A 23532-nucleotide genomic window follows, 5' to 3' on the forward strand; every position below is an offset into this window, starting at 1 on the left:
TTTTCAGTGCTACACAGCAGGATCTCATTGTAAATCCATTCCATGAGCAATAGTTTGCATCCATGAACCCCAAGCTCCCACTTCCTCCCCCTCTCCCCAGGCAATCACAAGTCTATTCTCCAAGTCTGTGATTTTCTTTTCTGTGGAAAGGTTCATTTGTGCTGTATATTAGATACCAGATATGAGTGATATCATATGGTATTTGTCTTTCTCTTTCTGACTGACTTCACTTAGTATGAGAGTCTCTAGCTCCATCCATGTTTCGGCAAATGGCATTATTTCGTTCTTTTTTATGGCTGAGTAGTATTCTACTGTGTTTATATACATCTTCCTAATCCAATCATCTGTCAATGGACATTTGGGTTGTTTCCAGCTCTTGACCATTGTGAATAGAGCCACAATGAACATGCGGGTGCATGTGTCTTTTTTAAGGAAAGTTTTGTCTGGATGTATGCCCAAGAGTGGGATTGCTGGATCATATGGTAGTTCTATGTATAGATTTCTAAGGTACCTCCATACTGTTCTCCATAGTGGTTGTACCAGCTTACATTCCCACCAACAGTGCAGGAAGGTTCCCTTTTCTCCACAACCACTCCAGTGTTTGTTATTTGTGGACTTACTGATGGCCATTCTTACTGGTGTGAGGTGGTAGCTCATGGTAGTTTTGATTTGCATTTCTCTGATAATCAGGATGTTGAGCATTTTTTCATGAGCTTGTTGGCCATCTGTATCTCTTTCTTGAGGAAATGTCTATTCAGGTCCTTTGCCCATTTTTCACTTGGGTTGTTGGCTTTTTTGCTGTTGAGTTGTAAAAGTTGCTTATATATTCTAGAGATTAAGTCCTTATCAGCTGCATCATTTCAAACTATTTTCTCCCATTCTGTAAGGTGCCTTTTTCTTTTATTTTTGGTTTCCTGTGCTGTGCAAAAGCTTGTCAGTTCAATTAGGTGTCATTGGTTTACTTTTGCTTTTATTTCTGTTGCTTTCGGAGGCTGACCTGAGAAAACATTTGTAAGGTTGATGTCAGAGAATGTTTTGCCTATGTTCTCTTCCAGGAGTTTAATGGTGTCTTGTCTTATACTTAACTCTTTAAGCCATTTTGAGTTTATTTTCATGATTTGCATGCAGCTGTCCACATTTCCCAGCAATTCCTGCTTAATAAAAATTTGTGTATGTTTTGCTTGAAAGGACAGTCTGTGTATTTTAATTACAACACTGTTTTGAGACTGAAGCTCTTGTATCTTGCCTTCCACATACGGTTTATATGGAGAAAGTAGGAGTGTGCTGGGTCATTTTCAATTATACCCACGCAATAAATGACACTTGAAAACATATTAGCACAAAGATATTCACTGCAGTATTATTTCTGATGAGGTTCCACAGTGGCATTAGAAATGTTAGACAGGGGTAATCCCGCAGCCACTTATTCTGACCCACCATGATATACAGTGGTACACGTGGGAAAAAATTCTGTTCTTAATGCTCCAACTTCACAGAAGGAACCTGTCTTGTCAACGAGTCCTTGTATCTTATATTTAACGGCACTATTGAAACATATGCATCATCAATTCTTTAATCCTCTACAGGTGGAAACGCTATGACAACTACTATTACTGAGGAGAAATCCCCATCGAATATCAGCTACATAACTCCCATAACAGTAAACCTGTCAAAAGGAGTAACATCAACAAACAAAACTGAAAGAAAAAAAAGGGAAGCTTCAACTTCTGGTATTTACAAATCAACTATGATGAGTTCATCAGTCTCAAGGACAACTGCACCAGGGCCCCGGTCAACCTCACCCTCTTCCGCCACCTCTGCTGAGGGGACAGCAGCATCTTCTCAGGTCCACCAGACTCAGAGCATGCAGACCACCAGGGAAACCCACAGCAGCGCCACCGCGGCTGTGAGCTCCTCGACACCTTTATCTTCCACAAGTGGACACCCTCTTACAGAAGGCGCTTCCCGGGAGACATCCCCCTCAGGCGAACCAACCTCTTCATCCACGTCCAGACCCACCCCCACCACACCTGCAACAACATCAGCCGTGTCGACAGCACCTGCTTCTGCAGGTGGCACTTCCCCCACTTCCAGCCTAAGCAACACACCTCCAACAACTTCGGGGATGATCACATCCCCAATTGCAACCAACACCACTGTGGGAGGCCCAGGGGACACGTCCCCACCCAGCACAAGAACCATCACTCCAGGCACCTCATCAGTCTCAAGGACAACTGCACCAGGGCCCCGGTCAACCTCACCCTCTTCCGCCACCTCTGCTGAGGGGACAGCAGCATCTTCTCAGGTCCACCAGACTCAGAGCATGCAGACCACCAGGGAAACCCACAGCAGCGCCACCGCGGCTGTGAGCTCCTCGACACCTTTATCTTCCACAAGTGGACACCCTCTTACAGAAGGCGCTTCCCGGGAGACATCCCCCTCAGGCGAACCAACCTCTTCATCCACGTCCAGACCCACCCCCACCACACCTGCAACAACATCAGCCGTGTCGACAGCACCTGCTTCTGCAGGTGGCACTTCCCCCACTTCCAGCCTAAGCAACACACCTCCCACAACTTCAGGGATGATCACATCCCCAATTGCAAACCGACACCACTGTGGGAGGCCCAGGGGACACGTCCCCACCCGGCACAAGAACCATCACTCCAGGCACCTCATCAGTCTCAAGGACAACTGCACCAGGGCCCCGGTCAACCTCACCCTCTTCCGCCACCTCTGCTGAGGGGACAGCAGCATCTTCTCAGGTCCACCAGACTCAGAGCATGCAGACCACCAGGGAAACCCACAGCAGCGCCACCGCGGCTGTGAGCTCCTCGACACCTTTATCTTCCACAAGTGGACACCCTCTTACAGAAGGCGCTTCCCGGGAGACATCCCCCTCAGGGGAACCAACCTCTTCATCCACGTCCAGACCACCCCCACCACACCTGCAACAACATCAGCCGTGTCGACAGCACCTGCTTCTGCAGGTGGCACTTCCCCCACTTCCAGCCTAAGCAACACACCTCCCACAACTTCAGGGATGATCACATCCCCAATTGCAACCGACACCACTGTGGGAGGCCCAGGGGACACGTCCCCACCCGGCACAAGAACCATCACTCCAGGCACCTCATCAGTCTCAAGGACAACTGCACCAGGGCCCCGGTCAACCTCACCCTCTTCCGCCACCTCTGCTGAGGGGACAGCAGCATCTTCTCAGGTCCACCAGACTCAGAGCATGCAGACCACCAGGGAAACCCACAGCAGCGCCACCGCGGCTGTGAGCTCCTCGACACCTTTATCTTCCACAAGTGGACACCCTCTTACAGAAGGCGCTTCCCGGGAGACATCCCCCTCAGGCGAACCAACCTCTTCATCCACGTCCAGACCCACCCCCACCACACCTGCAACAACATCAGCCGTGTCGACAGCACCTGCTTCTGCAGGTGGCACTTCCCCCACTTCCAGCCTAAGCAACACACCTCCCACAACTTCAGGGATGATCACATCCCCAATTGAAACCGACACCACTGTGGGAGGCCCAGGGGACACGTCCCCACCCGGCACAAGAACCATCACTCCAGGCACCTCATCAGTCTCAAGGACAACTGCACCAGGGCCCCGGTCAACCTCACCCTCTTCCGCCACCTCTGCTGAGGGGACAGCAGCATCTTCTCAGGTCCACCAGACTCAGAGCATGCAGACCACCAGGGAAACCCACAGCAGCGCCACCGCGGCTGTGAGCTCCTCGACACCTTTATCTTCCACAAGTGGACACCCTCTTACAGAAGGCGCTTCCCGGGAGACATCCCCCTCAGGCGAACCAACCTCTTCATCCACGTCCAGACCCACCCCCACCACACCTGCAACAACATCAGCCGTGTCGACAGCACCTGCTTCTGCAGGTGGCACTTCCCCCACTTCCAGCCTAAGCAACACACCTCCAACAACTTCAGGGATGATCACATCCCCAATTGCAACCAACACCACTGTGGGAGGCCCAGGGGACACGCCCCCACCCGGCACAAGAACCATCACTCCAGGCACCTCATCAGTCTCAAGGACAACTGCACCAGGGCCCCGGTCAACCTCACCCTCTTCCGCCACCTCTGCTGAGGGGACAGCAGCATCTTCTCAGGTCCACCAGACTCAGAGCATGCAGACCACCAGGGAAACCCACAGCAGCGCCACCGCGGCTGTGAGCTCCTCGACGCCTTTATCTTCCACAAGTGGACACCCTCTTACAGAAGGCGCTTCCCGGGAGACATCCCCCTCAGGCGAACCAACCTCTTCATCCACGTCCAGACCCACCCCCACCACACCTGCAACAACATCAGCCGTGTCGACAGCACCTGCTTCTGCAGGTGGCACTTCCCCCACTTCCAGCCTAAGCAACACACCTCCCACAACTTCAGGGATGATCACATCCCCAATTGCAACCGACACCACTGTGGGAGGCCCAGGGGACACGTCCCCACCCGGCACAAGAACCATCACTCCAGGCACCTCATCAGTCTCAAGGACAACTGCACCAGGGCCCCGGTCAACCTCACCCTCTTCCGCCACCTCTGCTGAGGGGACAGCAGCATCTTCTCAGGTCCACCAGACTCAGAGCATGCAGACCACCAGGGAAACCCACAGCAGTGCCACCGCGGCTGTGAGCTCCTCGACACCTTTATCTTCCACAAGTGGACACCCTCTTACAGAAGGCGCTTCCCGGGAGACATCCCCCTCAGGGGAACCAACCTCTTCATCCACGTCCAGACCCACCCCCACCACACCTGCAACAACATCAGCCGTGTCGACAGCACCTGCTTCTGCAGGTGGCACTTCCCCCACTTCCAGCCTAAGCAACACACCTCCAACAACTTCAGGGATGATCACATCCCCAATTGCAACCGACACCACTGTGGGAGGCCCAGGGGACACGTCCCCACCCGGCACAAGAACCATCACTCCAGGCACCTCATCAGTCTCAAGGACAACTGGACCAGGGCCCCGGTCAACCTCACCCTCTTCCGCCACCTCTGCTGAGGGGACAGCAGCATCTTCTCAGGTCCACCAGACTCAGAGCATGCAGACCACCAGGGAAACCCACAGCAGCGCCACCGCGGCTGTGAGCTCCTCGACACCTTTATCTTCCACAAGTGGACACCCTCTTACAGAAGGCGCTTCCCGGGAGACATCCCCCTCAGGCGAACCAACCTCTTCATCCACGTCCAGACCCACCCCCACCACACCTGCAACAACATCAGCCGTGTCGACAGCACCTGCTTCTGCAGGTGGCACTTCCCCCACTTCCAGCCTAAGCAACACACCTCCCACAACTTCAGGGATGATCACATCCCCAATTGCAACCGACACCACTGTGGGAGGCCCAGGGGACACGTCCCCACCCAGCACAAGAACCATCACTCCAGGCACCTCATCAGTCTCAAGGACAACTGCACCAGGGCCCCGGTCAACCTCACCCTCTTCCGCCACCTCTGCTGAGGGGACAGCAGCATCTTCTCAGGTCCACCAGACTCAGAGCATGCAGACCACCAGGGAAACCCACAGCAGCGCCACCGCGGCTGTGAGCTCCTCGACACCTTTATCTTCCACAAGTGGACACCCTCTTACAGAAGGCGCTTCCCGGGAGACATCCCCCTCAGGCGAACCAACCTCTTCATCCACGTCCAGACCCACCCCCACCACACCTGCAACAACATCAGCCGTGTCGACAGCACCTGCTTCTGCAGGTGGCACTTCCCCCACTTCCAGCCTAAGCAACACACCTCCAACAACTTCAGGGATGATCACATCCCCAATTGCAACCAACACCACTGTGGGAGGCCCAGGGGACACGCCCCCACCCGGCACAAGAACCATCACTCCAGGCACCTCATCAGTCTCAAGGACAACTGCACCAGGGCCCCGGTCAACCTCACCCTCTTCCGCCACCTCTGCTGAGGGGACAGCAGCATCTTCTCAGGTCCACCAGACTCAGAGCATGCAGACCACCAGGGAAACCCACAGCAGCGCCACCGCGGCTGTGAGCTCCTCGACACCTTTATCTTCCACAAGTGGACACCCTCTTACAGAAGGCGCTTCCCGGGAGACATCCCCCTCAGGGGAACCAACCTCTTCATCCACGTCCAGACCCACCCCCACCACACCTGCAACAACATCAGCCGTGTCGACAGCACCTGCTTCTGCAGGTGGCACTTCCCCCACTTCCAGCCTAAGCAACACACCTCCCACAACTTCAGGGATGATCACATCCCCAATTGCAACCGACACCACTGTGGGAGGCCCAGGGGACACGTCCCCACCCGGCACAAGAACCATCACTCCAGGCACCTCATCAGTCTCAAGGACAACTGCACCAGGGCCCCGGTCAACCTCACCCTCTTCCGCCACCTCTGCTGAGGGGACAGCAGCATCTTCTCAGGTCCACCAGACTCAGAGCATGCAGACCACCAGGGAAACCCACAGCAGCGCCACCGCGGCTGTCAGCTCCTCGACACCTTTATCTTCCACAAATGGACACCCTCTTACAGAAGGCGCTTCCCGGGAGACATCCCCCTCAGGCGAACCAACCTCTTCATCCACGTCCAGACCCACCCCCACCACACCTGCAACAACATCAGCCGTGTCGACAGCACCTGCTTCTGCAGGTGGCACTTCCCCCACTTCCAGCCTAAGCAACACACCTCCAACAACTTCAGGGATGATCACATCCCCAATTGCAACCGACACCACTGTGGGAGGCCCAGGGGACACGTCCCCACCCGGCACAAGAACCATCACTCCAGGCACCTCATCAGTCTCAAGGACAACTGCACCAGGGCCCCGGTCAACCTCACCCTCTTCCGCCACCTCTGCTGAGGGGACAGCAGCATCTTCTCAGGTCCACCAGACTCAGAGCATGCAGACCACCAGGGAAACCCACAGCAGCGCCACCGCGGCTGTGAGCTCCTCGACACCTTTATCTTCACAAGTGGACACCCTCTTACAGAAGGCGCTTCCCGGGAGACATCCCCCTCAGGGGAACCAACCTCTTCATCCACGTCCAGACCCACCCCCACCACACCTGCAACAACATCAGCCGTGTCGACAGCACCTGCTTCTGCAGGTGGCACTTCCCCCACTTCCAGCCTAAGCAACACACCTCCCACAACTTCAGGGATGATCACATCCCCAATTGCAACCGACACCACTGTGGGAGGCCCAGGGGACACGCCCCCACCCGGCACAAGAACCATCACTCCAGGCACCTCATCAGTCTCAAGGACAACTGCACCAGGGCCCCGGTCAACCTCACCCTCTTCCGCCACCTCTGCTGAGGGGACAGCAGCATCTTCTCAGGTCCACCAGACTCAGAGCATGCAGACCACCAGGGAAACCCACAGCAGCGCCACCGCGGCTGTGAGCTCCTCGACACCTTTATCTTCCACAAGTGGACACCCTCTTACAGAAGGCGCTTCCCGGGAGACATCCCCCTCAGGGGAACCAACCTCTTCATCCACGTCCAGACCCACCCCCACCACACCTGCAACAACATCAGCCGTGTCGACAGCACCTGCTTCTGCAGGTGGCACTTCCCCCACTTCCAGCCTAAGCAACACACCTCCAACAACTTCAGGGATGATCACATCCCCAATTGCAACCGACACCACTGTGGGAGGCCCAGGGGACACGCCCCCACCCGGCACAAGAACCATCACTCCAGGCACCTCATCAGTCTCAAGGACAACTGGACCAGGGCCCCGGTCAACCTCACCCTCTTCCGCCACCTCTGCTGAGGGGACAGCAGCATCTTCTCAGGTCCACCAGACTCAGAGCATGCAGACCACCAGGGAAACCCACAGCAGCGCCACCGCGGCTGTGAGCTCCTCGACACCTTTATCTTCCACAAGTGGACACCCTCTTACAGAAGGCGCTTCCCGGGAGACATCCCCCTCAGGCGAACCAACCTCTTCATCCACGTCCAGACCCACCCCCACCACACCTGCAACAACATCAGCCGTGTCCACAGCACCTGCTTCTGCAGGTGGCACTTCCCCCACTTCCAGCCTAAGCAACACACCTCCCACAACTTCAGGGATGATCACATCCCCAATTGCAACCGACACCACTGTGGGAGGCCCAGGGGACACGCCCCCACCCGGCACAAGAACCATCACTCCAGGCACCTCATCAGTCTCAAGGACAACTGGACCAGGGCCCCGGTCAACCTCACCCTCTTCCGCCACCTCTGCTGAGGGGACAGCAGCATCTTCTCAGGTCCACCAGACTCAGAGCATGCAGACCACCAGGGAAACCCACAGCAGCGCCACCGCGGCTGTGAGCTCCTCGACACCTTTATCTTCCACAAGTGGACACCCTCTTACAGAAGGCGCTTCCCGGGAGACATCCCCCTCAGGGGAACCAACCTCTTCATCCACGTCCAGACCCACCCCCCACCACACCTGCAACAACATCAGCCGTGTCGACAGCACCTGCTTCTGCAGGTGGCACTTCCCCCACTTCCAGCCTAAGCAACACACCTCCCACAACTTCAGGGATGATCACATCCCCAATTGCAACCGACACCACTGTGGGAGGCCCAGGGGACACGTCCCCACCCGGCACAAGAACCATCACTCCAGGCACCTCATCAGTCTCAAGGACAACTGGACCAGGGCCCCGGTCAACCTCACCCTCTTCCGCCACCTCTGCTGAGGGGACAGCAGCATCTTCTCAGGTCCACCAGACTCAGAGCATGCAGACCACCAGGGGAACCCACAGCAGCGCCACCGCGGCTGTGAGCTCCTCGACACCTTTATCTTCCACAAGTGGACACCCTCTTACAGAAGGCGCTTCCCGGGAGACATCCCCCTCAGGGGAACCAACCTCTTCATCCACGTCCAGACCCACCCCCACCACACCTGCAACAACATCAGCCGTGTCGACAGCACCTGCTTCTGCAGGTGGCACTTCCCCCACTTCCAGCCTAAGCAACACACCTCCCACAACTTCAGGGATGATCACATCCCCAATTGCAACCGACACCACTGTGGGAGGCCCAGGGGACACGCCCCCACCCGGCACAAGAACCATCACTCCAGGCACCTCATCAGTCTCAAGGACAACTGGACCAGGGCCCCGGTCAACCTCACCCTCTTCCGCCACCTCTGCTGAGGGGACAGCAGCATCTTCTCAGGTCCACCAGACTCAGAGCATGCAGACCACCAGGGAAACCCACAGCAGCGCCACCGCGGCTGTGAGCTCCTCGACACCTTTATCTTCCACAAGTGGACACCCTCTTACAGAAGGCGCTTCCCGGGAGACATCCCCCTCAGGGGAACCAACCTCTTCATCCACGTCCAGACCCACCCCCACCACACCGGCAACAACATCAGCCGTGTCCACAGCACCTGCTTCTGCAGGTGGCACTTCCCCCACTTCCAGCCTAAGCAACACACCTCCAACAACTTCAGGGATGATCACATCCCCAATTGCAACCGACACCACTGTGGGAGGCCCAGGGGACACGTCCCCACCCGGCACAAGAACCATCACTCCAGGCACCTCATCAGTCTCAAGGACAACTGCACCAGGGCCCCGGTCAACCTCACCCTCTTCCGCCACCTCTGCTGAGGGGACAGCAGCATCTTCTCAGGTCCACCAGACTCAGAGCATGCAGACCACCAGGGAAACCCACAGCAGCGCCACCGCGGCTGTGAGCTCCTCGACACCTTTATCTTCCACAAGTGGACACCCTCTTACAGAAGGCGCTTCCCGGGAGACATCCCCCTCAGGCGAACCAACCTCTTCATCCACGTCCAGACCCACCCCCACCACACCTGCAACAACATCAGCCGTGTCGACAGCACCTGCTTCTGCAGGTGGCACTTCCCCCACTTCCAGCCTAAGCAACACACCTCCCACAACTTCAGGGATGATCACATCCCCAATTGCAACCGACACCACTGTGGGAGGCCCAGGGGACACGTCCCCACCCGGCACAAGAACCATCACTCCAGGCACCTCATCAGTCTCAAGGACAACTGCACCAGGGCCCCGGTCAACCTCACCCTCTTCCGCCACCTCTGCTGAGGGGACAGCAGCATCTTCTCAGGTCCACCAGACTCAGAGCATGCAGACCACCAGGGAAACCCACAGCAGCGCCACCGCGGCTGTGAGCTCCTCGACACCTTTATCTTCCACAAGTGGACACCCTCTTACAGAAGTCGCTTCCCGGGAGACATCCCCCTCAGGGGAACCAACCTCTTCATCCACGTCCAGACCCACCCCCACCACACCTGCAACAACATCAGCCGTGTCGACAGCACCTGCTTCTGCAGGTGGCACTTCCCCCACTTCCAGCCTAAGCAACACACCTCCCACAACTTCAGGGATGATCACATCCCCAATTGCAACCGACACCACTGTGGGAGGCCCAGGGGACACGTCCCCACCCGGCACAAGAACCATCACTCCAGGCACCTCATCAGTCTCAAGGACAACTGGACCAGGGCCCCGGTCAACCTCACCCTCTTCCGCCACCTCTGCTGAGGGGACAGCAGCATCTTCTCAGGTCCACCAGACTCAGAGCATGCAGACCACCAGGGAAACCCACAGCAGCGCCACCGCGGCTGTGAGCTCCTCGACACCTTTATCTTCCACAAGTGGACACCCTCTTACAGAAGGCGCTTCCCGGGAGACATCCCCCTCAGGCGAACCAACCTCTTCATCCACGTCCAGACCCACCCCCACCACACCTGCAACAACATCAGCCGTGTCGACAGCACCTGCTTCTGCAGGTGGCACTTCCCCCACTTCCAGCCTAAGCAACACACCTCCAACAACTTCAGGGATGATCACATCCCCAATTGCAACCGACACCACTGTGGGAGGCCCAGGGGACACGTCCCCACCCGGCACAAGAACCATCACTCCAGGCACCTCATCAGTCTCAAGGACAACTGCACCAGGGCCCCGGTCAACCTCACCCTCTTCCGCCACCTCTGCTGAGGGGACAGCAGCATCTTCTCAGGTCCACCAGACTCAGAGCATGCAGACCACCAGGGAAACCCACAGCAGCGCCACCGCGGCTGTGAGCTCCTTGACACCTTTATCTTCCACAAGTGGACACCCTCTTACAGAAGGCGCTTCCCGGGAGACATCCCCCTCAGGCGAACCAACCTCTTCATCCACTTCCAGACCCACCCCCACCACACCTGCAACAACATCAGCCGTGTCGACAGCACCTGCTTCTGCAGGTGGCACTTCCCCCACTTCCAGCCTAAGCAACACACCTCCCACAACTTCAGGGATGATCACATCCCCAATTGCAACCGACACCACTGTGGGAGGCCCAGGGGACACGTCCCCACCCGGCACAAGAACCATCACTCCAGGCACCTCATCAGTCTCAAGGACAACTGGACCAGGGCCCCGGTCAACCTCACCCTCTTCCGCCACCTCTGCTGAGGGGACAGCAGCATCTTCTCAGGTCCACCAGACTCAGAGCATGCAGACCACCAGGGAAACCCACAGCAGCGCCACCGCGGCTGTGAGCTCCTCGACACCTTTATCTTCCACAAGTGGACACCCTCTTACAGAAGGCGCTTCCCAGGAGACATCCCCTTCAGGTGAAACAACCACTTCATCCACTTCTAGACCGACCCCCATATCTCTCTCGTGTTTCCATATACAAACCAGTATTTCTTCTTTTTCTGCATCAGCCCATGGCCCCAAAGTCACCTTGAGCTCCTCTGCCCTATTCACAGGTCACCCCACTTCTCTGTCTGTCATGAGTCCTTTTCCCTCATCCACTGTGTCCTCAAGATCCACAGTGAAGGCTGCGACATCAGGTAGGTCGTAATCCTGGGTCTTAGTCTCTTGGACTGGCCCACTTGGCTCAATTCAGGGCAGAAGAGTGCTTGAGAGAGGACATTCAGTTAGCACTGCCAGGCTGGAGGTCAGGTCCAGAAGGTGATGAAATCAGTTGGGGTTTGGTGGGTGATAGGCTCACCATCCTCTTGACCCCAGGAGGCAGCGGCTTTTCTGCAGGCAGTGGTTTGGGTGTGACTAGAAGACAGACAGTTTTCTAGCTGTCTCTTCTAGCTTCTAAAGTCTATGACTCTGTTTAACTCTGCTACCCCCTGACTGTTAGACTCACTCCTGTCTTCTCTCCCTGCCTGCCTAGGAACAATCACCACCTTGCAGAAGACAGACAGCAAGAGAAGCACAGCAGCATCTCTACCCTCAACCACCTCCCAGGCTCTTAGAACTTCTATCTCTCACACTTCCACACGCACTAGCTCAACAGCTGCCCCAGTGCCTCCCAAGCCCAAGAAAGGTGAGTGAATCCACAGAGCTGGGTCCTCTTCACCCTGGGTCAGAGAGGATGGAGCTATATGTGGAGGTTATAGTTGTGGCAGCTGGACTGGATCTACCAATGAGGATCTTTGTGGGGAGGTAGGGGGACCAGTTCTGTGGATCGCTCCACTGCCCTGGGTGTGGCAAGTCCAGCTGCTCTCTGTGTCCTCTTGATAGGGGTGGTGTAACTGAGTGCTTTGTCTCAGCCTGCTTGCTTACAGACTCTCGAGTCAGAAAGGCCTTACAGAGAACAATGTGACAGCGTCAGAGTTGGGTGCTGAGGGCTGGCTTTGCACATGGTGCTAGGCTAAGAGCTGGAGATACGAAAATGATTGAGTCACTGTTTCGTGAGACAGCCTTGCTGCCTCAGTAGGTGCGATTAGAGGCATAAACCCAGGGTATTAGGTGCACACAATGGAAGGCCCCAAGGGAATATTGGGGTGTGGGTTCAAGGTGAAAAGGAGTCTCCCTGGAAAGGGTGAATAGGATCTGCGGGGAGGGGAAGTGCCCCAAGCAGGCAGGAGGGCCTGAATAGCTAGAATAAAGGCTCGGACAGGAAGAGCAGTCCTAGTATTGCATGGGACAGAGATCCCCATAGCATTTGGGGCTGCCAGCAGTAAGGTGAAAGGTGTTGAGAAGCAAGGTTGTTATGTGAAGGAATCTTGTAGATGACAGGAACCAGGGAGAATGTGGCTAGATTTGCATTTAGGAACAGTGTCCTCATGGCTGGGATGGAGGATGAACTTGCAGGAGGCCAGGGCAGCAGGGTAGAGATCACTGAGGTTTTCCAAGCAAGACCAGGTGAAGGCTGCCAGTATGGAAAGGAGGAGGCCCCTTTGAGAAATGTTTGGGACAAAGTTTCTCAAACCAGAGTCCAAGGGCCTCGGTAGGGGATCTTATGACAAATTCTAGCAGGGGGCGGTGTGTGTGTGGGGGGGCGGTCTTCAAGTTTACCTAGAGACATAACATCTTAGGAAACAAGTCTCATTCTGTGAAACGATCTTGCAATTACTTTACTGCATTAGAGGCATTTTGTCTTTTAACATTTCACAGAATTGTGAGTACCGTAATAGGTGCAGAATAATGTGGGGGTGTTCTGATAGCTGTTTTTCTTCTAACTGGGGAAGGCGGAGAGTACCATGAAAGGGGGTGAAAGAGGAGATGGGTTAAATGCAAGTGGAGAGGGGGAGAGAGAAGTCCTTGACGTCTCTTGCTTAAGCGAACAGGGCCAAGGGTGGAGGAGCAGCTTGGGGACACTCTTGCGTGACCGCTGCCAGCCCTAATGACATCAGGGCCCATGAGAACTTCCTGCTTCTCTTTGTACTGGCCCAGGCGTTCCCCTCTTCCCCTACGGGCCGCAGGCTGGAGACTGGCAGTTTGTCAGAAGGATGGTGGACTTCACCTCGCCACTCTTCAAGCCCCAGATTGGCTTCCCCCTCGGTTCCTCTCTCCGGGATTGCCTCTACGTGAGTCCTTGGCTGCAGCCCGAAGGGGCGGGGGCGGGGGGGGGGCGGCCCATGACCTGCATTCCTCAGGCCTTTCTTCTCCCTCCAGGGCTCAGAGATGGCCCTGTGATCATGGCCATAACTGTGACTGTGATTGACAGGGAGAATGGAAGCAACGCTTGTCAGGCACCTGCTGTGCCCCAGTTGCCGCCTCAGTTTGCACCCTCTTTAACGATGGGCACCAGCAGAGGAAGACAGGGAGCTAGGCGAGGCCCCTTACCCACGTGGACAAAAGTGTGGCCACCTCAGTAGAGAGGTCCTGGGGCCCAGTAAGCCCTCCACTGTTTTCATGGGTCCTTTTTTACAAGTAGGAAGCTCTGCTGGGGAAACCTGTATGATGCTGTTCACACAGTCTCTCATTGTTTCCTGGTTCCCTAGTCCAAGTAGCCCATGTCTCTGGGGGGAGAGCAGAACAGCAGTCGTGGCCCTCGAGAGGGCTGGTCAGGACACACTACAAAAGGGTGACTCAGCAATGGGGTCAGGGTATCCTTTAGCCCTAATTGATGTGGCACAAGCTTCAGGGTGGGCTGAGAGGCTTTACTCTGCTCTGGGATGGGCTGGTCTCTAGACGGGTGCCACTGAGACAGGACAAAACTACCACCTTAGGAAAGACTCAGGACATAAAAAAAATGTGCTGAGGGTGAAGAGTATTTGTGCGAGAACTATATACAGAGGCTGTCCCAGCATGCAGGGAGATGGATGAGACCTTCCAGAGGTTGTTGGCATCTCTCTGGTTCTACCCAGCAGGGCCCTTCAGGGTCTTGCATCAGTCCAGGAGCTGGCCCCAAGCCGAGGCTCCTTCCCCACCTCCCGCCCTGAATGCTAACCAGGAGAACCTTTGTGTTCAGTTCACAGATAACGGCCAAATCATTTTCCCAGAGTCAGAGTACCAGATTTTCTCCTACTCCAACCCTCCCCTCAGAGGCTTTACAGGCCAGGACCCTGTGGCCCTGGTGGCTCCATTCTGGGATGATGCTGATTTCTCCAGGCAAGGAACCACGTTTTACCAGGTAGGCCTTTCAAAGCTCAGCATTCAGGATCCTCCAGCAGCCAGCAAGGACAGACAGAGGGCTGTGTGGAGGGCCTTGCAAGTGTTACTGCTGTCAGAGCCTAGGCTCAGTGTGGGCAGGGACTAAAACTTAAATGTGAGGATGAGGAGGAAGCAGATGAGGACAAAATCATGGGAAGACTGAAGGTGCCAGGGATGGGGATTGGGGATCCATCGTTTGATTTTAGGATGAGGTTGTAGCAGGGTCCCTCCTAACAAGGCTGAGTTAAGCAAGGCCCCTGCATTGGGCTGATGATTCCATTCAGTGGGAGCTATTGTGTAATGAAAGCTACCACAGGCAAAGGTACATCGTGCCCCTGCCAAGGACCAGGCACTGTAGAAGGTCCAAAGATGGAGAAACATGTGCCTGTCCTCAAGGAGCCTCCAGTGGGACACAGGGTGGTACAGATGGGCACAGGTGGCTGCACAATCCAAGCCAGTCTGTGCTAAGCGAGGCACAAGTTCAAGTCCAGAAGTTACTGGCCTCGACTCTCCACTCCACATACCCCAGGTTTCCCTGCAGCCCGAACCTGAATTGATCTTAAGGTCAGAGGTGCTAACTGTGAAAATGTGGGCCTGGGATGGGGGAGGATGGAAGATATGGGCAGACTCAAATGAGCAGGATCACCATGCAGAAAGTGGGGGTTCGCCCAGGAGTGTTGAGCTGGGATCCTTGTTTCTTGTCTGAATCTGCCTTCTTTTCTAGGAGTATGAGACGCTCTATGATGAATACAACCAGCTAGTGTGGGAGGTGGAGTATTGGATTAAAATGTTAACAAACACCTGGAACTACAAAGCCAGGTGGACACTAAAGGTCACGTGGGTCCACGCCCCTGCCTATCCTGCCCAGAAGACCCTCAGGGTGAGTGGACCAGTGGGCAGCTCCCTGGGAACCATCTGGAAGTCAGACATCCTAGAATCCTAGGCAGGGGCCACTCTTCTAAAAACCTTTCTGACTCTTACAGAACCTCACACTAGCCCAGAGCACTGGGTATTAGAAGGTTGAAACATAGGACGTGGAATATCCATAAGTCAAAAATGGCTGGCAATTGGCAATTCTATATGGCTCAACCTAATATTTTTATCCACATATTAGAAACGAGGAGTTCCCTGGTGGCTCAGCAGGTTAAGGATCTGGCATTGTCACTGCTGTGGCTCTGGTTGCTGCCGTGGCACAGGTTCGATCCCTGATCTGACAACTTTCTGAATGCCAAGGGTACAACCTAAATAAATAAATAGAAATAGAAAGAAAATAGCCAGAAAATATAACTGTGAATCAGGTAATCAAAATACATATTTTTTTAAAAGAACGAAATGAGGAAGATGATGGTTAGAAAAGTTAAGTGACTTGCTTCAAGGTCACCCAGCTAGCAAATGACAAAGTCAGGCCTGAAACAGAGGTTTTTCTGACTCTGCACTCCAGCTCTTGACCAAAATGCATCCACTGGAAACAGGCACACCACATGTCCCCCCCTATCTGGGGCCTCACCACCCTGATAGTCACAAAGTTCTTCCTTGTGTCTGGTCTAAAGTCACTCATTTCTTCATTGGCTCAACAAGCTCATTGCTTACCTACTTTGCACAAGCACAGTGCTGGCCCCGGCCTTCAGAGAACCTCCACTCTCACCTGTGTGGTCCTCCATGCCATCCAGGTGGAGGGGACATTTGGACAATATCCTTAAATATCCCTGAGGAAGTTCCTTAGGCCTCCCCTAGCTCTCCAACGTCCACTGATCACTCAGGTTGCTGAAGCTTTCTCATACAAACCCTCTTCTCACTGAATTCTGGCCTAGAGTCCTTTGGGGAAGAAGTCCCAAAGAAGGCAAATCCACCATGGCAGGTGCTTGGACAGTCAGAGTGAAATCTCTGCATAATTCCAAATTTGCCCATATTTTAAGCCCACACCTTAGCTCTGGGTAGGCCAGGAAACAGTGATATGGGTGTCGTGCCCAGGCTGTGGGACAGGTAATGGGACATCCCAGATCTCTCACGGGCATCCCTATGCTTGTCTCCAACCAACCCCCAGACCAACACCTACCAGGCCATCCTTTCCACGGATGGGAGCAGGTCCTACGCCTTGTTTCTCTACCAAAGCGGTGGCATGCAGTGGGATGTGACCCAACACCTAGGCAACCCCGTCGTCATGGGCTTCTCCAGGTAGGACAGAGTGGGGCTGTCTGCATCGAGTAGACAGCAGGAGGCGGTGCAAAGCAGGGCTTGCAGCTGCACACGAACTCCATTCCCCAAGGATACGCCAAAATCCTCCCTGCCCATGCTTCTGATTCACGCTGACTCCAGTTCCCACTTCTTGCTGTTTCAAATTAAAAGACCCCTATTCACTCTGCCGTTCTCTTTCCTATCAAGGTCTCCGTGCATGTGATAATAATCCCCAGAGCCTTGACTTCTAGGACTTCCACTGACAGTAGCTGACCTCACTTGACTTTTCAGAGCTTAACAATAACAGCCAACATTTATTATACCAGCACTCAGTATGCATTATTTTGTATATTACAACAACCCCATGAAGGAGATCTATTTTATTACCCATTCTACAGATACAGAAACTGAGGTACAAATAGATAAGTCATTGCCCAAAGTCACAGAGCTGGGATGTGGCAAAGTGGGAAGCTGAACCCAAATATAAGGTTGAAATCTGCCTTCCTGACTTTCGATTGGCTGGAAATTAACCTCTCACCCAAGGCACCAGCAGCGTCTGTCAGTGGCAAAGATGGAGAACAGAGAGATGGATGGGGACGTGGGTTCCCAAGGGAGGAAGTGGCTCAGTCTCTGACACAACAGTTCTCAACCTTGCCATGTGCGCCACTGGCTGTGAAGGTCACATGTAATTTGTTACTGATTACTAATTGCTACAAATGTTTTTCTCTTAGAGTGTATTCAGGATTGTGCCTGTAATTACATTGCTTTCACTTGCTTAGTGATGAGCCCTGAAGGAAAAAGAAGTAGAATTATCCAACCAGCTAGGAATTTCACACCATTCTGAGTGCACCCACGGAAGGTGTCACACCCGAGTGCGTCATCTGTCCTGTGTCAGAGAAGAGAAAAGATCAGGAGTGGCTGCTCTGAGGCGCGCACCCTGAGGCTGTGGGCTCTGCTCCTTCCTTCCAGGGGTAGGGGTAGGGGTGGGGCGCACCCATTGCCTGGTCCTCACTCAGTGCTGAGGGATTTACCAGTGTTACTGCTTGGAATCCTCACAATACTGTCACCCCTTTGACACAGAGGTGAAAACTAAGAATCAAAGAGGTTAAATTAACTTGCCCATGATCACCAAGCTACTAAGTAGTGGAACTGGGGGTTGAATCCATGACCGAGAGACTGGCTTTTAACCCTCACAGCCAGCTGCGCCCTGCAGCACCCCTTCTCCAATCCCTAGTTGAAGGGAAACTAACAGGAAGGGGCCTGACCTGTTGTTCTCACACCCCTGTCTCATGACCCATTTCCTACAGTTCACCATCAGATGTGGAATCAATTAGAGTCTCCTATTCCTGCCCCAAGCCTCCCTTCCCCACTCCTGCTTGGCACTGGGTCTATGATTCTGGCTGGCTGACGAAACGACTGAACAGCTGATAACTAATGACTGGCTGGACTGAGTGGGTGACCAGCTGACTGACCAGCTGTATGAATGAGTAACTTGCTGACTGAGAGGAAAAACTGTGTGACAGTGGCTGAAGATTCTTCCTTTTGCCTACAGTGGAGATGGGTATTTCAAAAATAGCCCACTGACATTGCAGCCAGTTTGGGAGAAGTATCGTCCAGACCAGTTCCTGGATCCCACATCAGGTAAAAGCACCACCCTATCACACTTGAGGAACCCAAGTCCCCTTCTGTCCTCCCCTCCATGTGCCATGACAGTCCCAGAGGGCAGCTCCCTTGCATCTCCACCATCCCAAAGGGTGTTTCCAGCACAACTGACTTCCCATGGTGCAATCCAGATGTGGCACTGCCCAGGGAGTGGTTACCTCCCGTGCCCTCACACAGCACAAAGTCATTTGAGGCTGCTTCTCCTCCCTGGGCTGAGCCAAACCCAGGAGAGCTATGAGTGGGGGCCCTGATCCTGGAAGTGAGGACAGGGGTATGGCAGGAGGTGAGGAATGAATGGGCAGCTAGGACAATTCTCCAAGTGTCCTGTCCCAGAACAGTAATGAGACTTCATTCTTCAATGGAATCTACCAAGAGGAGCTCCAGGGGATCTGACATCTATTCAGTCTTCGTTTATTGAGTACCTGCTGGGTGCGGGACACTGTGCTAAGAGCCAGAAGTATGAGAAATGAAAAAGACTATGTTTGCTGTCAAAGAGCTCCCCCTCTGGTAAGAAGGCCAGTACTCTAGGCCCCACGGGCCTCCTCCATGATTTGATTACTGTCCGGTGACCCCAAAGGAAAGAAATTTCAGTTTCCAAATGTGACAGAACAAAGGATATTCTGGCATTAAATATCTGCCATGTAAAGTATGAAGCATTAATCCAGTTCTGATTGCTCTGTGGCAACAACTTCTGATAAACAGAAGTTAAGTCAAATCATGGGTGCCATCTTGTGGAGAAAGCTGTCCTATTAGATTAGGGCACTTCTATCCAGTTTGTGATGTAGGGGGCGTAATAGGATAGTGTGTTTGTGTGTGTGCGTGTGTGTGCACGAGCACGCATGTAAGGCCCCTCTATCCAGATGCATCTGCTTGTGACGTGGGGATGCAATAGGAGTGTGTGTGTGTGTGTGTGTGTGTGTTGGGGGAGAGTATCTGGTGTGTTTCCCCTGATACCAGGCCACAGTGGAGACAATACACAGATGATCATAAACAATGATTACTCTTTTCCAAACCTTATCAAAACTGTAGTCAGCTTGATACTTTCTCTTACGCGGGGTCAGGGTCAAAATCAAATACATTATATCCTATTGTATTTTACTGGACTCTGGAGCCCACAGTCAGGGTTTGGCTCTGAGTTGGATTACAGGTGAGGCCCTCCTGCCCAGCACTTGTCTCAAGGTTTCGCTGTAAGATCCAAACTCTTGAGGTTTTGGAGGTCACATCAAAGGGCCTTTGGGGAGGCACTACTGCCAGTCTGACTGGGTCCATTCCTGGAAGAGCTGTCCAGGGCAGGGGGAGTGACATACAGAGGGTGCATTTATGAGTTTTGTTTGTTCCCAAAACTAAAGCAGAGCCTGTGGCCCAGGCCCTGAGATCACCCCCTTTTCTTCTGCTCCCCAGGCCTCCGGGGGCTGCAGATCTATAAGCTACACAAGGAAGACAAGCCCAACTATCGTCTCTGGTGCCTGCGGTGGTTGAAGAGACAGTCTCACTGGTCCAGCTGGGGCTGGAACCAGGTCTCCTGCCCCTGCTCCTGGCAGCAGGGACTATGGGACTTAAGATTCCAGCCCATCAACATAGGTGACACCTCCTTCCTGTCTCCTGTGGTGCCCCACTGTCCCTCACAAGCCTGCCCACCCTCCCTTTGGCCTTGCCTGACCCTTCTCTTCCAGGGCACCCTCAGTTCCTCCCCAGAAGCACCCTCTACCGTTGATGCACACACCAAAGGCATCCTGGGCCTGAGTGTGTCTGGCTTGTTGCAGGCTGGTGGGGCATCGTCAGCAGGCAGCTGTGCAGCTTCTCCTCCTGGCGTGGGAGCGTGTGCTGCAGCTACGGGCCCTGGGGAGAGCTTCTCGAAGGCTGGAGAGTGCAGAGTCCTTGGCAGTTTGGTATGTGTGTCCACAGAGAACTTGAGCCCAGCTTTTCTGGAGCTTTCTGTTCTTCCCTGTCAGAGACCAGCATGGGCTCTGTGCCAGCAGTGGGACCCACAAAAGGAAAGCTCTTGTCCCATTTCCTCCTAGCTACCTCCCCCCTCTGGCCTTCAATTTCCTGATCTGGTAACATGAAATTTCCAACATCCCTTCCAGCTGACACCCTATGGATTTATGATGGAGTCCCTCTTGTCCCATCTCCACTTTGCCCAAAGCCCCAGCCCAGAGTCAGGCATCTTCTAGGGAAGGGAGGGGGCCTGGTCTGGCCCTGTCCATCGGGACCCAGATAAGCAGCTGTGCAGGGGAAGACTTGGAGTCACCTCCTGCAGAGACCCTCCAAAGCAGCTAGAGAGGACAGCGTTGGGGGGCCAGGGTCATGCGTGTCCTTCTCACCTCCTCCTTGTAATCACAGCCTCCTTAGTCCCCACACCACCAGCCATGCCCTCCTGCTCCCACAGCACTTTGAGACTCAGCACCCCACCCTTCAAGAAAGGAAGGGCCCTGGGAGTTCCCACTGTGGCTCAGTGGTAATGAACCTGACTAGTATCCATGAGGACACAGGTTCAATCCCTGGCCTCACTCAGTGGGTTAACAATCCGGTGTTGGTGTAAGCTGTGGTGTAGGTCGCAGACACGACCTGGATCTGGTGTTGCTGTCGCTGTGGTGTAGACCTGCAGCTGCAGCTCCGATTTGACCCCCAGCCTGGGAACCTCCATATGCTGCAGGTGCGGCTCTAAAAAGACAACAACAACGACAACAAAGAAAGAAAGAAAGAAAGGGCCCTGTGCCTGGCCCACCAGGGGCTTTGCTACACATGGCTCCAAATACCCACAAGGGAGACAGTCACTAGTCAATGGCTTCAGGTCGTTGAGCAGGGTGGGTTCTGAACTGAGGTGTGCCCGATTCCTAAACCACACCCTTGCCACCATTTCATCCTGCCAGAACTGCCCAGTGCCACTTCCTGCAGGTTCTCCATCTCCCCCAACACGCTGCTCTTCTTCACAGACCAAGAACTGGAGCCCCAGAACTGGTGCTGCCGCTTCAATGACAAGCCCTCCTTCTGCACCCTGTACGAGCTAATGCGGCCCCGAATCGGCTGCAGTGGGTACCAGCCCCCGAGGCCTGGTGAGCTGCTGGAGCCTGGCTCCAGGACAGGGTAGAGACAGAGCATCAGGGGAAGGGTAGCCTCTCAGGACCTGACCAAGGCAGCACAAGCTTCCTGGGGCAGGGCTGTGGCCACACGGGAGGATGGAGATGGGTCCAGTGTGTGGAGATGGCAAACGAGAAATTTTATATGTGGCCTTGGCGGAGGGGAGGTGTTGGGGGTGGGAAAATGAAGACGCGGTGGGGCACCCAAGGGCAGGAGGAATTCCGGGGAGGGGTCTGTGCTCCATGAGCACCTCCCCAGGCTGGAGTCTCCTGAGCAAACATCCTGTCTGGGGCCAGTAAGGAATCCCAGGCCCTTCCCTGGTCCACTCTGCCAATGTGGTACCTCCTCTTTTCCAGCCTGGATGTTTGGGGATCCCCACATCACCACCTTGGATGGTGCCAATTACACCTTCAATGGGCTGGGGGACTTCCTGCTGGTCCGGGCCCAGGACAGAAACTCCTCCTTCCAGCTGCAGGGTCGCACTGCCCAGACCCTCTCAGCCCGGGCCACCAACTTCATTGCCTTTGCTGCAGAATACAGCTCTAGCAGCCTGGACCCCATCACGGTGAGCCTTCAGCTGGCAATTGAGTCCCAGGAGGAGAAAGAGAAGGAAGAAGGGCAGGGGGCAGAGGTGAGGGAGGATGCATCCTGCTGGCACAGCAGTTCCAGTCAACCCTGGAGACATAGGATTAGGGTCTTGGCTCCACCAGCTGTGAGACTGAAGAAACAACCTACTTTTCAGTGCCTCCCAGTTTTTCTTAGAGTAAAATGGGGATGATACTACTACCTACACACGGGGCTGTTGTGAGATCTAAAAGCTAATCTAAGAACCCGTGCCAAGGGCCTCTTACACAGTGGCTAGCATCACCTCAGCGTCACACTCCCAGTCACCTTCGCTTTCATCCAAGCCCCAGGCTCTACGCTCTCGGAAGCCTTCTTCCTTGGCCTCTGGACCCACCTGCAGGTCGGGCTTAGGCCTCCGCCAATTCCCTTCCAGGTTCAATGGCTCCTTGAGCCCAATGACACAATCCAGGTTCTGCTCAATAACCAGACTGTAACATTTGAGACTAACCGTGCAGGTGCCGAAGGTAGGCTGGGGATGGCCATCAGCTGCCCTCTCCTGCTTCCCTGGGTCGGGTCACTGGGGAGCAGGGTGCTGGGGTGGAGAGGCAGCAGCATCGGGAAGAGCAGAGTGGTCGCCACCCCTGCTGTCCTTCCAGCAGCTGTGCCTGAGCAGCTTCTTCACTGGAGCCAAGCATTGAGCTTTTCCTCCGCACTTCTCTCCTTCCTCCAGGGCTGTGACGGCCTCTCTGGGCAGTGCCAGGGAGAACTCGTTGGGGGGGGGGTGCCATGAGGGTGTCCTGTGAGCTTGGTTTGCGGCTACTGGTGTAGGACCTGGCAGGGCATCTCCCAGCTGCTCTCAGCCTCCTCTCCACATCTTGAACCTTCACTACTGCCAAGTCTTGGGCCTCTAGGACTCCAACACTGGCTGCTTCATCATCTGCCTCCCCACCTTCTAGGCCAGGAGATGTTCAACACCTCTGGAGTCATAATGATCCGCAATGGCTCCACGGTGTCAGCCAGCTTTGATGGGGCAGTGACCATCTCAGTGATCGCTCTCGCCCAAATCCTCCATGCCTCCTGCGGCCTCCCAAAGGAGTATCAGAACCACACAGAGGGCCTCATGGGTAAGGAGTGGGCAGGCCCCTGCCTCTGCAGCACCAG

At 54.7% G+C, this 23532-nt stretch overlaps 2 protein-coding genes across 5 annotated transcripts in view; both read left to right on the top strand.

Moving 5' to 3' along the window:
• Window positions 1–23532, top strand: part of MUC4 (mucin 4, cell surface associated) — a 57621-nt gene that overhangs the window by 18736 nt on the left and 15353 nt on the right. The window contains exons 1-14 of one of the 4 annotated variants that reach the window (XM_047790091.1): window positions 8446–11624; window positions 11763–11846; window positions 12182–12334; window positions 13687–13820; window positions 14708–14869; window positions 15614–15769; window positions 16934–17064; window positions 18617–18705; window positions 20128–20307; window positions 20490–20615; window positions 21663–21782; window positions 22164–22372; window positions 22805–22895; window positions 23328–23495. In XM_047790091.1, the coding sequence (XP_047646047.1) occupies window positions 8552–11624; window positions 11763–11846; window positions 12182–12334; window positions 13687–13820; window positions 14708–14869; window positions 15614–15769; window positions 16934–17064; window positions 18617–18705; window positions 20128–20307; window positions 20490–20615; window positions 21663–21782; window positions 22164–22372; window positions 22805–22895; window positions 23328–23495 (4876 nt within the window). In that variant the 5' untranslated portion in view covers window positions 8446–8551. Of the gene's footprint in view, window positions 1–8445; window positions 11625–11762; window positions 11847–12181; window positions 12335–13686; window positions 13821–14707; window positions 14870–15613; window positions 15770–16933; window positions 17065–18616; window positions 18706–20127; window positions 20308–20489; window positions 20616–21662; window positions 21783–22163; window positions 22373–22804; window positions 22896–23327; window positions 23496–23532 lie in introns of those variants that run through there. The other 3 variants (XM_047790110.1, XM_047790101.1, XM_047790119.1) reach the window with 3 other exon arrangements.
• Window positions 2324–7147, top strand: LOC125137861 (mucin-19-like). Its single transcript, XM_047798971.1, has 2 exons — window positions 2324–2531; window positions 2745–7147. The coding sequence occupies exons 1-2, from the start codon at window positions 2324–2326 to the stop codon at window positions 7145–7147; spliced, it is 4611 nt and encodes a 1536-aa protein (XP_047654927.1).

This window comes from Phacochoerus africanus, chromosome 1 (assembly GCF_016906955.1).
Source record: "Phacochoerus africanus isolate WHEZ1 chromosome 1, ROS_Pafr_v1, whole genome shotgun sequence".
Lineage (NCBI taxonomy): Eukaryota > Metazoa > Chordata > Mammalia > Artiodactyla > Suidae > Phacochoerus > Phacochoerus africanus.

Coding starts and splice junctions, on each gene's coding strand:
- LOC125137861 (XM_047798971.1), top strand. CDS start 2,324: ATGCAGACCACCAGGGAAACCCACAGCAGCGCCACCGCGGCTGTGAGC. Junction 2,532..2,744: donor GACAGCACCTGCTTCTGCAG/GTGGCACTTCCC, acceptor ACCTCTGCTGAG/GGGACAGCAGCATCTTCTCA.